General features: G+C 33.3%; 1 protein-coding gene across 1 annotated transcript; it reads left to right on the forward strand.

Moving 5' to 3' along the window:
* The first annotated feature begins 906 nt into the window (after window positions 1-906).
* Window positions 907-13,878, forward strand: EDA30 (O-fucosyltransferase family protein). Its single transcript, XM_047292247.2, has 11 exons — window positions 907-1,278; window positions 2,137-2,374; window positions 2,466-2,550; window positions 4,421-4,491; window positions 4,589-4,677; window positions 4,780-5,023; window positions 5,726-5,838; window positions 6,460-6,550; window positions 6,765-6,893; window positions 11,522-12,075; window positions 13,063-13,878. Exons 2-11 carry the CDS (start codon window positions 2,207-2,209, stop codon window positions 13,508-13,510), a joined length of 1,992 nt encoding a protein of 663 aa, XP_047148203.2. The 5' UTR covers window positions 907-1,278; window positions 2,137-2,206; the 3' UTR covers window positions 13,511-13,878.
* The last annotated feature ends 974 nt before the right edge of the window (window positions 13,879-14,852 follow it).

Here is a 14,852-nt window from a genome sequence, read left to right on the forward strand (position 1 = left end):
ATACCAAACACCAGAAATTTGTTGTTCTTTTTTGCTTTTCAGGTCTGAGAGTTATAAAAAAGGATCAGAATTAATTAAAAAAAACAAAAAAAATTGATTAACATCGAATATTGACAAAATTCGACGTTAAGTTAATGTCGTATATTAACAAAATTCGATGTTAATTTAACGTCGAATTTTTTAAATTCGACGTAAATTTAACGTTTCCTGATATGACGTCGTTCGCGAATTTGCCGTTAAAAACCCAAAATATTCGACGATGTACTCGATTTTTGTACTAGTGATGTGAGCATAGGGAGATGAGATGCCTCTGAAGCATGCTTTGGAGGGCGAGGATGCTCTTGTTTAGTTTAGATAGGTTATTTATTTTAGTGTATAGTTTTTGAATACTCTTTTGTATCTAAAGTTTTAAATTCTACGGTTATTTTGGATGATTGTAAAGTTTATACTTTATATCCTAGTCTATAATCGTTGTATTTTATTATTTCTGTGACTATTATTATATAGTTTATTATTATGTTTTGGGATGTTACAAATTTAAATCATATTTTATTTTATAATTAAAATATTTATTTTAATAAAGATATAGACTCACGTTCATATTAATCCTCTAAATTCAAATACAAAGTATTCTTCATAATGTTCATCTTAGAAACAATCACTCGGACTATTCTAAAAAAATCTTAATTTTGTTATGAACTTGAACATAAATTAATGTCCAATGATAATATTTTTTTATTGAGAATATTTATGATATTATAGATTAAGTTTTTATAAAATTAAAACAGAAAAAGAAAAGTTTATTTTTGTTTTTTGTTTTGGAGGAATATAGAAGAGCAGTTCATTTTGGCCTTCCTGTTACTTACCAAGTTAAACCAAACAAGGGATGTAGAAGGATGGTCTGAATGACAGAGCATGTTTGATTATTAATAATAATATTTTCCGCTTTGACGCGGTTGATTGATACATGGGCATGTAACGGCAGTTGTTGGACTGAGGGAAGAGAAGAGTATTAGTGAATAAAAAGAAGCATGTGAAAGAGTGAGGTGATTTTGGATCCACAATTACACAAAGCAAAATCCACACACATTCATCCCATTCATTTTTCACACACACACTCTTCTTCACACTGCCTCAAATTCCCAATTCCGAATCTCGCCGCCACCAAACCGCCGAATCCTTTGAGCTGAGACGCCCCACGCTACGCTACTTGCTGGCTGGGCGCTTTCTCTCTCTTCCACACTCTCTTCCCCGCCCTCCCCTGATTGCGAATCGCAGGTTCCTTTTCGAATCCCTATTTAATTCTCTTATTGCTCCCACCCAATTGCATGTGCTCACCTTTTGATCCGACGTTCAATTCTCTGTCGGTTCTTTTAAGGCCTTTTTGTTGCTTTCGTCTTTGCATGGTTGACTTTGTCCTGAGATGTGTTGCTTCGCTTCTCATTTTGTATCCTCGGTGATTGCAGAGGAAAAATCCATGGCTGAACGCCTTGGATGTTTGGGCATTTCTTATGATCTGACTAGTTTGTCTCTCTTTTTTCTGTAACATCGTTATTTTAATTTATTGTTGAAGGGAAATAATAGCGGTAACCTTATTGCTGTTATTTGCTGGATACGCTTAAAATTTTACACGTGATGCTGTAACGTGAGTAATTACTGGTATTGATCTTAGTGTCGGTGGATTGGGATAACTGTGGAGAAGTTGTTATTTAGGGACACGGTTATAGCGCGGCCCGCTTTGGGTTTAACATACTTTTTTTTATAGACACTGAAATGAGAAGAAATTAAGAAAAAATGAGTTGAGTTTCTCTCCTGAAGGGAAACCAACTTGTGTACTTCAGCTTTTAGGGATATTAAATGAGATAATTTCCTTAAGGATTGGCTACGTGAGTTAATAACTCATGGGATAAGAACAATTGATTTTGTTTCATACTTTCTCTTTATGTAAGTGTTTATGTGGAAGTTTTTCCTTAGCAGGGCCTAATTAAAGTTTGTAAGGAGATTGGGATTGAATTTAGGACAATTACGGGGATGCAAAACATTATTCTTTGTTCTTGTGGCTGTCAACTATGACTCCATGAGCACTGTGCTGCGTAAGTTTTTGATGAACCAAATTGTTTGTACACTTTCTTGCAGATTGATGTCGCAGCTATTTAGTTCAAAGTTGGCTGGTGCAGGATTGGTGATGTATACTTACTGAACCAAGATGGCATTCGTAACCAAGATAAAATGGGTTGTTCTTTCTGTAGTCACTTTATCTGTGGCGTCTATCATCATTCATCTATCTTTTGCAAAGTTGTGGTCCGTTAATTTAGTGCAGTATAAAGCACTACCCATTCTTCCTGAAGATTTTGGGTTTGTGTTGGGTAGACAGGTTAGTTTCTTTGTATTTACTGCTTGTGCGTGCTAATGTCTTTTGAGTTTGACTCAAGTTATTTTGATTTTATTTTCTCGAAATGCTACAGGTTATAAAAAATAAGAAGCTATGGGGTTCCATTGAGTCTTTGGAAACATTACAACCTAATGCCAATGCTAGAAGCAATTATTCTGGTAATAATTTTGGTTAAATGTCTTAACTTATTGTGCGGGAGATATGGCAGGAATGTATGTACAATTTAGATATCTAGTTAAGTCATAAGTGGGTGCAACATAAACTATTTTGAAGCATAAAATTAATTTTTATCATCATGACTTGTTTTTTGATTTTTTATTTTGTTTCCCTTTGTAATGGTATTATCTTATAAACAGAAAATAGATTAGGGGAATCTCTGCTCCATGTGATATCAGAGACAGTAAATCTTTTCCAAAGTATCACTCATATTTTAAAAGATTTTGATTTTAATCTAGTTGGAAATATTTTTCATTTGAGTGTTATTGAAGTACTATTGGGAGTAAAATTAAATTCCCGCAAAGGCTTTTCTTGGGAATGTATAATTCAAAGTGTTAGTTTTTGGACATAATGTCGCATGCAATTAGATGCTATGATAGAATGAGCCATCATAATCAATGATTGAAATAGGCTGACTAAAATTTGGTCCATGATGATGTGGGATAAACTCTGCTGACTGAAGATTTATCAACACTGTGAGACAGATTTGTCGTTTTAAGAATTGTTGTGGACCGTAAATGATCAATCAAGTACTTGAGAATGATTGGGTAATTAACTGTTTGCTTGGTTTCTAGTTTATGGAACCGATATTTGGTGGCGGATTTTTTCAGTTGTGACAATTTTTATCAAGAGAGAGGACACGGGTGACTCTGCAATCTAAATATATCTATTGGAAATTTTCAGCTGAAGCAAAGTATAATGCTAATATGCAATCATTAAATAAAGTGACAGTCATAGAGAAAAATGTCAATGTAAAAAAAGGGTAGTTGTGATGTGGTTATTGTAGTAAGTACATGAGCAAAATGATGCTAATAGAATCAAATAGTGTTGGTTCCATTGATGTTTAATTTTTCCTTTGACAAGAAATTAGAATGGTATTTTTGGTAGAGTAATGCCAGCATAAAAACTATCAAAACTATATTACAAGTTGGTGATTGTTACCAGATCAAATCTTACTAGTGGGTGGCGCCACCTAACAATTCGAATCAAACAAAGTTTCAGCATATTATGGTCCTTCATTGAATACCTGCTTAAATCTAGTTATTTATAAAATTGTGTTTTGAATTCAAATTTGTGCAAAAGTTTTAAGACTTGAAGTAGTTATTTGTTAGATCTATAAATAAAACTTAAGATGAAGAACCTGGAGCTTGCAACTCGTGGAAACACTCCCTCAGATTTATACTCTCTAGGATTCCAAGTAGTTAGCTCGCCTTAGATTTTACATTTCCCCAAATTTAACATTTTCCTCAATGCTATCTTAATTCCTTTATATTTTTGGCATCTCTATTGTTCTGGCTCTTTAATTTCCTTTCACTTTAATTTTTCCTTCCATTTTATTCCTGACATTTCACCTTTCTACACTTCCTATTTCTTGCCATTTAGTTTTTGTTTTCTTTTAATTTCAAAGAATATTATCTTGCCTGCAACTTTATTTTTTAATGCTCTTTACGTTTCTGGTACTTTACTTTAGTTGCACATTTAACTGCTTTCTCTTTTCAGGTCTGTTTACTTCCTCCACCTTCTTTATGCTCTTCAATTTCCTGTTAATTTCATTGTCCTATCATATATTGAAGTTTTTGTATCAATCTAATTTTAGGTCTAAAGGTTTATTTTTCTTTGCCACCTCGTCTTTTCTGTCTACCCATGTCTTCACATTTCTGTATCAGAGCTAATACTTGATTGGGCATGAGCTAATACTAAATTGGGGATTTTGATCTTTGACAACTTTTCACAAAAATAAAGATTGTATATTTCTTCATCTTTTGTACAAGTGTTGTTTTCACATCAAGTTTACGTTTCTTTTCTTTGCAGTTCCAAAGGAGCATAGCAATGGTTTCATATATGCTAAAGTTTTTGGTGGGTTTGCAAAGATAAGATCATCGGTATGTTATACCAGACATGTATTATTGTGGTGGTGGTTTGAAAAATTCTTTTTTTATCACTGTTTGTAGTTTAACAACATTATTCTTGATTTTATAGATATCCGATTTGGTTGCTATTTCTAGACTTTTAAATGCTACTCTTGTCATTCCTGAAATTCAAGAAAGTACTCATTCAAAAGGAATTAGGTATGTTCTGCATGGTTTCTGCTGCCATTGTGTATTGCATATTAGTATTTTATTGGTGTGGTGCTTATATACAATTTTATTTGTTTTTGAAATTTTATTCAGCTTAAAGTTCAAGAGTTTTTCCTATCTTTACAATGAGGAGCAGTTCATAGCGTATCTAAAAAATGATGTAGTTATTGCAAAGAGCCTGCCTGAAAGTTTGATGGAAAGGAGAAAACGAAATGAAATTCCTACGTTTAAGCCCACAAGTTCATCTTCTCTAAACTTTTACCTCAAAGAAATTTTACCAAAGCTAAAGAAATCAAAGGTTATTGGATTAGTTATTGCCAATGGCGGAGCTCTACAGGTATTCAATATTCTTCAATTGTCGATTTAAGTTTCTGATTGTTGCAAACTTATGGATGTTGTTGGAACATATCAGTTATTTGCATATACCAAAATACTATCAATACTGTATATAGAATACAATTACTGAAGTATGTCATTGTTAATTTTTATCAAGAGTAGAGCTTTGAAGCTTTGTGGTAACTTTGAGTTTTTACATGACATTTTTTTTTTACTGACTTTTTTACCAATCATGGACTTTGGACTTTCGTCCATATACTTATCAACTTAGCTTTATTCTTAAACAAACCAAGGAAGTCCACACGAGTTAATCAATGCACATAAGAGATGGATTTCACATTTTATTGAGTGCTTCATTCATTCTTATATTTATATTCCTAGCAATTCATTATAGACTTTGGACTTTGTATGTCGGTGTTTTTTTTTTCTTGCTTGTAAATCAATTTTGGTTTATTTTCTCCACTTTGACATTATTTTAAATCCTTCAACATTTTACATCACCTTAACCTTTCCTTGCTTTTTCCCTCCTTTCAATTGTTTCCTTATATTTGCTCTTCTAACTCCCAAGGGAATTGCTTCTTTTGTATGTGATGCTTTCAGCTTAGATTCTAGAATTTCTATTTTTTCACTTTTTGTTTAAGCATGTATGTTTCTTACCTTGCTACTAGAGTTAAATTTGAGAACGATATATACATTTTTGCAGTCAATACTCCCAACTGGTATGGCTGAGATTCAGAGACTAAGATGCAGGGTTGCTTTCCATGCTCTGCAATTTCGTCCTGAGATTCAAACGCTTGGCCGTCGAATGGTTCACAAGTATGCATTCCTTTTGGTTAAAACAAGTTGATCTGCAATTGCTTTGCTACCCTGCAGATTATTGCATAGTTTTTCTTGGCACTGCCATATCTCAGTGGGTCTTTAAAATGTATGATTCTACATGTTTCTAATTTCCAAAATAAGTAGATGAGATTTTGGTTTTTGATGGGAAATTAACTTCTAAGTGGGGTAAGCCTTTTAAGGTATATTCACGAAGCCCCAAAACAATGGGGGCTTGATATTTTTTTCTGAGGGGAGATAGTGGAAGTTAGTTGGAAGAGAGATAAAGTGTGAGGGGAAAAGTCTGTTATATGAGGAATTGAGCTGAATAACAGAGGGGGAGATTTTTTAATAAGAATTAGGAAACTGGAGAATCTTTCTGTCTTGGGGAGTATTGCTTCCATTATTCTTTTGTGTATTCTCTTTTATTTTCCTTGTTTCTTCTTACTTTTCCGGTCATTGATATCCAATACATATCAGTTTCTCAGTAGTTGTAGGGTTTAGCTTGTCGCAAGAGTTATTATATGGTCTTTCTAAATGGTGGTCATGCTCTGCTCATAAGTCACTGCTCACTCACATTTCCTTGAGTTAATGTGTAAGAGATTCTACTTTCTTTTTAAGGTTAAGAGCCCTGGGGCAACCATTCTTGGCATTCCATCCTGGCTTATTGAGAGAAACCTTGGCATACAATGGTTGTGCAGAACTTTTTCAGGTTTGCTCTGTGTTTGTCTTTTGTATAATTGCCTAGTTGTTGGAGCTATTAGTCTATATTGCAGTCTAATAACTTTAGGTGTTCTTTTCTTCTAAATTCTTTAAATGATATTAGGTACACCAGAAATTTGTAAAGAGTTAGGCCGTCAATGTTCAGCTTTGCTCTTCCTCTACATTTTTTTCTTTGGTTATTTTTTAAGGTTTTGTTTTGTTAGGATGTACACACTGAACTCATTCAACATCAAAGGTCTCGGATGATAAAGGAAGGAATTCTTAAGGATGAATTGAATGTGGATTCATACTTACGCAGAGAAAAAGGTCTATGTCCTCTCATGCCTGAAGAGGTATGCTGAATTTTACTATAGGATTTCCTGGTAGTAATGAAGCACTTGTGATGGTATCATAAGTTATAAATGACCTTTTGCATTTGTCAACAATTGTTGAAGTAGTCTTTTTTATTACATTTTGCACTGGCCCTGGAGAGATGCCATGTGTCAGCATATGTTTTGAATAAAATACTAATATTTAATTAAAATATTTTTTATCCTAAAACTGTTAGCATAGGGTTTGGAACAGATTTCTTAATATAAGTTCTAAAGAATTTCGTGTTTGAACATATAATTCAACCTTGCAAAATTGGCTTGTATGGTAAGAGTTGTCCTCTACTTGTTTTTTCTACTTTATCTATATCACTAGTGGATAATAGATCTTTATAACACAATCATCACTTTGAAGACCGGTCATCTCAAGTGTAAAGTTTGCAAGATTAAACATTTACTAGTGGTCAGATTACAATTAGATATCAAGTGGCTTAGTAGACCTAATAAGAATTGTTGAGATCGACAAACTCTTGTGCCATCTTAATGGATTGACTTTATTAGTAATTTGGTCCATATATTTAGGCATATGATTTATTTTTGATCCTTGATTTTTGTTTTACAAAAAAGAAGAAAAATATTAGTAAAAGAAATTGATTTTATCGTTAACCAATCTCTAGTTGTTAGCAAATGGGACCAAATTGACTTAATTTAAAAAATAGAGGGACTCAATTGAGTTAAAAAAAAAATATAGGACTTCTAACACACCTCCTCATGGCGAGACCTATATATCTCAGGCCTGAAACTAAACACTAATAAGTGGTTCAATAACAGTCCGATAGCCGATGGAATAATAGACCCAACAACCAATAACTTCGTTAGGATAAGCTTTAACTCAGGCCTCTAATACCATATTAAGAAGCGGACTTTAAACCGAACTCAAACCTTATAAAATCGGCTTGTAAGGTGAGATTTACACTTACTTATATACCGTAAATTGACCTTATCTTTAGACTATGTGGAACTTCTAACAAGTAGAATTAGTCTTGTGAAGGGAAAAGCCAAAAGGTTGTATGGTTAGTAACGGAGATCATTGTTCTAAGAAACCATGAGGTAATGGCAAACTTATGATGTAATGGAAAACTAACAATAAATAGGGTTTTATCAATTCATTTGTGTAACGTGCTTATATGATATGATTACAACAACAAAAGCCTCATCCCGCTAGGTAAGGTTGGTTGGGTGATCAATTGTTCTAAGCAATCATGATGTGTAATGGTAAATTGACAATAAGTAGGCTTTTGTTAATTCTCTTAACAAAGTGAAATTTAAACTTAATTCAACCTTACAAAACTAGTTTAATAAGGTGAAGTTTACACTCACCTATATATTATAATTTGGCCACATTTTTAGTTGATGTGAATTTCCTACTCTATTAGATAGTTAAAGGTTTACGTGAGGAGGAATAAGAGGGGAGAAAACTAGAGACGGGAAAGGAAGTTAGTTTGTTAGAAGAGAGAGAGTATAAATAATAAACAGAATAGGGGGAGAGAGGTTATAAGATATGTTTGTGGAGATAGAGACTAGATATCTTTTCCAGTGAAGGAAGAGAGGCTTCCTTGGGACATTTTATTGTATTTTCTTCTTTCTATACATTACAGATTGAATAAAATACGTTTACATACAGTTCATTGTTTGCTGATTAGAGTGTGTGTGAGAAGAGAGTATATTGTTTTGGGTTCCCTTAACAAAGGAACCTAACATACTCACCCTCTCACACCAAGGGTTGGACAACTTGAGCATGAGACTATGGGGAACTTGATAGTGGCTTACACGTTTAGGTCTAACAAAATTGACTAGGATAGGCTCTAAATGAATTTGATACCGATTTAAGAAAGTAGAACTTTTTTGTTTACACTCGTTTTATATACTATAATTTGGCCTTCTATCTAGTCCATGTGAGATCTCCAACATGCTCCCTCAAGATTGGACATCTCAAGCATAGGAGTTAGGGGAACTCAATAGCATGTGACACATAAACCCAACAAACTTGACTCGTATAGACTTTGGATAGCTTTTGATAGGATACTGGGTGATAGGATAGAAGGCAAGGGAGCCGAACGGTAGGAGGCAGGGGGAAGCAAGCTGAACAGTGGAAGGTGGTGAAGAGTTGGAGCCAAACGGTAGGAGGCAGGGGGAAGCAAAGCCGAACGGAAGGCGGTGAAGAGCTGGAGCCGATCGGTTGAAGAGTGACTATCCTAACTGGGACAATAGTTAGGATGGGCGGGAAATAATTATAGTAAATAAGGCCATATCCTAGGGAAATATTCAGTATAAGTTAATTATAGTAAATAGAATTATATCCTAGGGAAATATTCAGTATAAGTTAATTATAGTAAATAGAGCTATATCCTAGGGAAATATTCAGTAGAAGTTAATTATAGTAAATAGAATTATATTCTAGGGAAATATTTAATATAAATAAAGCTAGATGCTATTGTTTAGGGCATGCTTTTGATTATTGAGTTTTGTTGACAGGCGGCTACAGTCCTGTGAGGGAGGTTATGCTCCCAGACTAGTTATCTTTGTTTACTTTTGTTTATTCAGAGAGTTCCATCACCATCAATAAAAAAATTCATCCGTTCATTATCATTCGTTCATTGTTCTGTTGCGTGTGTGGGTGTGTGAGAGGTTGTCTTAGTAGGTTTCGTACTCAGGTACGTAACAACTTTGATACCATCTTAAAAGGTGAATTTTAACCGAAGTCAACCACACAATACCAATTTATGTTAGGTCTTTAGTAAATTCATTGAATTATTTCATTTGGGCATTATATATATTATATGATTACAACAATAAAAGCTTCTACGCTCTACGTGAAGTTGGCTCCATAGATAAAAAGGAAAAATCATTACAACTTTATTAGTGATGTAGAAGTGGATGAAAAATTGGTGTTAGGCTCTTCAATTTCTCAACTAAAATGTATATTTTGATATTAGTGTTAAAGGAGCATAACGAGAATGGGTAAAAAATGAAGATTCTCATTATTTAGGAGTTTGAACTTTTGTTAAAACCACAAAGTTGAAGGTTTAAAAATTGGAAGGGAATGTGATGTGATGTATTTGCCTTTGAACTTGTTACTTTCTATTTTCTTTATGTTGAATTGAAATTATAACAAATTTTGTTGCATTTGCCACTTTATGGAATCAACATTATTTTCAACTCGAAATTCATATTAAGATTAATCCTTTATGTGAAGGTAGTCGTTGAAACGATTAGTGACAAAACAGGTCGTGGAAGATGGTGCTACACTGGTAGTATGTTGAGAAGACTGAAACCAAGAAGGAATATAATGAATTCCGCGTATAGGGTACATACATGAGTATTCTTATTTATAAAGAAGAACAGATACAATAATAAGAAACAAAATCAGTATCTAATAATGAGAAATATTTGGTAAGATATTGCCTTACTAAATCATATATATATCTATATATATATATATATTTAATGTAGTCAAATTTTATCTCTAAGATAGTCAAATCACGGCTCCAACAATAGTAAATGCAATTTAGTATTTGTTTTCTTACATATTTAACACTTTTTATTCTTTCAACCAAAATTAAAGTGATAACCATAATGTAAAGAAATATATATAATATTTTTAGAAATTCAGGTTCAACTTCTTAACTTCTCTTGACTAAATTGTAGATTTAAAGCTTGTTTAGATAAGCTTCTTCGTAAGTACTTTTAGGAAGAGAAATACAGAAGAAAAATTAGGTGAATTTACCCATAAACTAACTTTAGTTTATGCATTGTAGAAACTCTCTTGTATTGACTTTTGTGAAGACTATTTTTAACTTATATATAAGCTAATTTTAGCTTATAGAAAAAAAATATTTATTTTTCTTATTTTCTTCTACTAGTAGTGCTTATGGAAAAATTATCCAAATGAATCCTTAGTCTTTTCACTGGACATCCTCACAGAGTTTGTGATAAATCCTCCAAATATTAGAAGACAAAAAAATAGTATTTTTCATCCATGGTAACTTGGTGGAAGGGCAACTTAACGTCAGTTATAACTCCTGGAGGACAAAGTTGATACTTCAATTAATTCTTCTTTACCTTAGTAAATTACAAAACACTATTTCTTGAAGTAAATAATAATTTAAGGAAAGAAGTTTAGGATGGGTATATTTGTATACCTATAATAATAATAATTTAATCCATAGTGAATGGAAGGTCTATTAAGAGTTTAAAGATTTACTGGGACAAAGTGAAAGTACTTATTTATTCTTTACTAATTCCAATAACACAAGCCTTACTTTTATATTATTTTTTGTGAACTTTGAATTATGAATACATTAAGGATAGACTGAAATATCTTAAACAGGTACATAATCTAGTGATATATGTTTAGTCCAACTTAGGAATAGAGCTAGTGTTAAAGATGTCAGTGGCTTGCCCGGGTTTATGTGGGATCTCAGCCTTTGCTGAGGGCAGCCAATTTTACAATCTCTATAATTACTACTTGTGTATTGTTGCCTTTTGGAAACTTTGTTTCCCTTTTTGTGGATAAACTTGGATTGTCTTTTTTGAATTTCAAAGTGCTATGCAGAGGTTGGATGTTTATGTTGTTATTTTTACTTTTGCAGGTTGGCATTCTCCTTCGAGTAATGGGTTATCCTTCCAAAACAGTCATTTACCTGGCTGGCTCTGAAACATTTGGAGGTCAACGCGTACTAATTCCTTTGCGGTCTATGTTTATGAATACTCTGGATCGCACTTCCTTGTGCAGTGAGAAGGAGTTGTCGGATTTGGTTGGACCTGAAACTCCTCTTCCTCTAAATAGGTTTCAACCACCTCCTGTGAAAAGTGAGAAAGAACTCACGGAAGCATGGAAGAAGGCTGGTCCTCGGCCTCGGCCTCTTCCCCCACCCCCGGATAGACCAATTTACCAGCATGAAAAAGAAGGTTGGTATGCATGGATCACCGAGACCCCTACGGAACCTGATCCTTCCCCAATGGACCTGAGGATGAAAGCACACAGGTTACTTTGGGATGCGCTTGATTACATTGTTTCTTTGGAAGCAGATGCCTTCTTTCCTGGATTTAACAATGATGGTAGCAGATGGCCAGATTTTTCAAGCCTTGTCATGGGGCATCGGCTATATGAGACTGCTTCTTTTAGAACATACCGACCAGACAGGTAAAAAGCTCTTGGGATTTTGAATTAATTTATTGATCATATAGGTTTCATCCTCTCCTTATTAGGTAAGAATAAATTCCTTGGTTTTCTAGTGGAATAAGCTTTTAAAGAAAACAGTTTCGGACCTTTTTTTTCCTTTTGAGCTGGAGTTAGGTGGAAGAGGTAAAAAGTCTTTTGGCCCCTTTCAGCAACCAGTTATACTTTCTTGAGAAAACATTCTAATGTCAGGTTTCAGACACAGATAAGAAAAATACCCTACTTATGTAAAAAATTAATATCTTTGCTAGACAAAACATTTTCTCTTATAGTAGACCAAAAGAATGTCTTTGAAACTTCCTCGTTAATTTTTTGTAGAACTCCACTCCTTGTTCCTTGCATGAAAGCAAACGATCAAATGTTTGTATAATATGCCCTCCTTTTCAAGGGCATTTTGAATGTGTAATTTTTCCTTTTCGTTGATAGTGTTGATGTTAGGAACCTGGGTAAGAATCCTAACTATCTCCCTTACTCTCACACTTCATTACTCTAACAGCAAGCAATTGTAAAAGAAAAGAGTTGTATTCACATCAAAGAATCAAGAATACAATTGGGAAACCAGGAGCTTAACCTCCTTCACCAAGTCTAAACTCGTCTGCAACTCAAGAGTACAAACTGCCTCCCGGAAAACAATAACAAAGGTCCTTTTATAGAGACCTTTTTCCCGCCCCACTTAACTATTTACCGTTAAGTACTCTTCCTCACCTTTCGCCTCTCATAAACCCTCCATGTCCTAACAGTTGATTTAATGCCTTAAAAATTGTATGTGTATTTGATTTTGAAGTGATGAGTATCATACCTTTCATTGCTATGAGCATGCAACTAGACTGAACATCACTAGGTGTAGGTGGTTTTATTTAGTAGTTGAGATTTCTCTTTTGAAGTTATATATTGATATTTCCCTAAATTTTGTATTTTATTATTATGACTACTGTATCTGGTCTTTAACAGGAAAGTAGTGGCGAAACTTTTCAACATGACTCGTGAAAATTTGTACCATCCTAAACATAATTGGACGACTTTAGTGCAGCAACATCTTAACAAAAGTTTAGCTGAAGAAGGCCTCATAAGGCAATCCCTTTGGTCAAAACCAGCAATTTTCCTTTCACACCCACTTCCAGAATGCTCCTGTATAATAGATTCTACCAAGGCTACTAATCGTGTCAAAGGAGAGGATGGCCAGGTTCTATATGGAGGCGAAGATGTTTGCCCCAAATGGATGAAACATGCTAATGAGGCAGTTTCATCGGAGAAAGAAGGGGTAAAATCTGAAGATGATGGGGTGGCAGACTATGAAAGTAATGATTTTGTTGATGAATCTGAGTCTGACAAAAACAGTACCAGAAGCAATCAGACTCCACTCTGGGATCAAGATGAGGAAATGGATCCGAATGACTAAGAGGGAATGTGCATACACGGTTATACATCATCCAAATTTTCCATAATTTGTCAGAGGTATAGGTTATAATTTCGTGTCACAATCCTATCTTTGCTGAGCGTATATGGGTTTTCAAATCTATTCTTTCATTAAATTTGGGTTATTTTTCCAAGGACCAAGGGAACATTTTTCTTTTTATTTTTTACTTTATACTTACCACTCCCAGCGGAATTTTTGTTGTAACATACACATTACAAAAAGAGAAAAAAGAAAAAATCAGCCATTGGCTTAATTGCAGCACAACAGATGTAGTTTCGAAGAAGATTTTGTGTCTAGAGTTTTTTGCTTGGAATATATATGGTTGTAAGCCAACTGTTTGTTTTGTACAATGCTACGTATCTCCGTTCTTAGGCTTTGTGGATAAAAACTGTCTCGGTTTGGATATTCAGAATAGCTTTCCTACCATTTACATATATTTGACGTCACAAAAGTCAGAAAAATCATTTGAATTGAAAGGAATTTATACAGAAGAATAAAATTAAATTTGAATTAATATTTTTATCATATTATTATTATTTATAAAGATGATTATCAATTTTATGTACATATTTTGTTTTTAATTTTATCTTTTAAATAAAAATATTTTTAATTAAAACAATTATTTTATTTATTTTATTCTTTAATTGATTATTTTTAATTTTTTTTAATTTGACCACTTTTTATAAATTTAACTATTTTTTAAACTAAAATAACTATATATAATAACAATTATTTAGAAATAAATAAAAACTAATAAAAGTAAAAATTATTTTTATTTATTTTTATAATTATAATTATAATATTATATCATAAAAAAGTAAATTATTTTCACTAGCAAATTTAATGGATATAAACGGTAAGAACCTAGAAAATACAGTATTAGAGTTGATAATGGACCTAAACTGTAAGACTCTAGAAAATACAGTATTAGAGTTGATAGGTATATTAAAATACAGTATAGAGTATGAGACCGAATATTTTATTATAAAATAATAACATAATATAAATATAATTTTCTAAACTTGTCTCCTAATCTAAATCACCTTCTATTTCTCTAAAACATTATTCTCTTAACCTCTTTACCATATTTTTAAGCATTCTAACTCCTTATCTTCCGTTTGACGATCAAGAGATACCTAGGCGATCATTGCGTCGAGGTCCACAACTTCAACCGATCAATTTGTTGTTTAGAGCAAGTAAGTAAAAAACCCCTTTTCTTTGGCATTCTAGGGTTCTTGATCATGCACAACGATTCTTTTTTGCATGGATCAAGAATCTCTCTTCCTTGTTTCTTGGTTCGATTGAGGTTCTAAAGTTCGTCTCC

The sequence above is a fragment of the Vigna umbellata genome, chromosome 2 (genome assembly GCF_029865625.1).
Source record: "Vigna umbellata cultivar VRB3 chromosome 2, Vumbellata_1.0, whole genome shotgun sequence".
NCBI lineage: Eukaryota > Viridiplantae > Streptophyta > Magnoliopsida > Fabales > Fabaceae > Vigna > Vigna umbellata.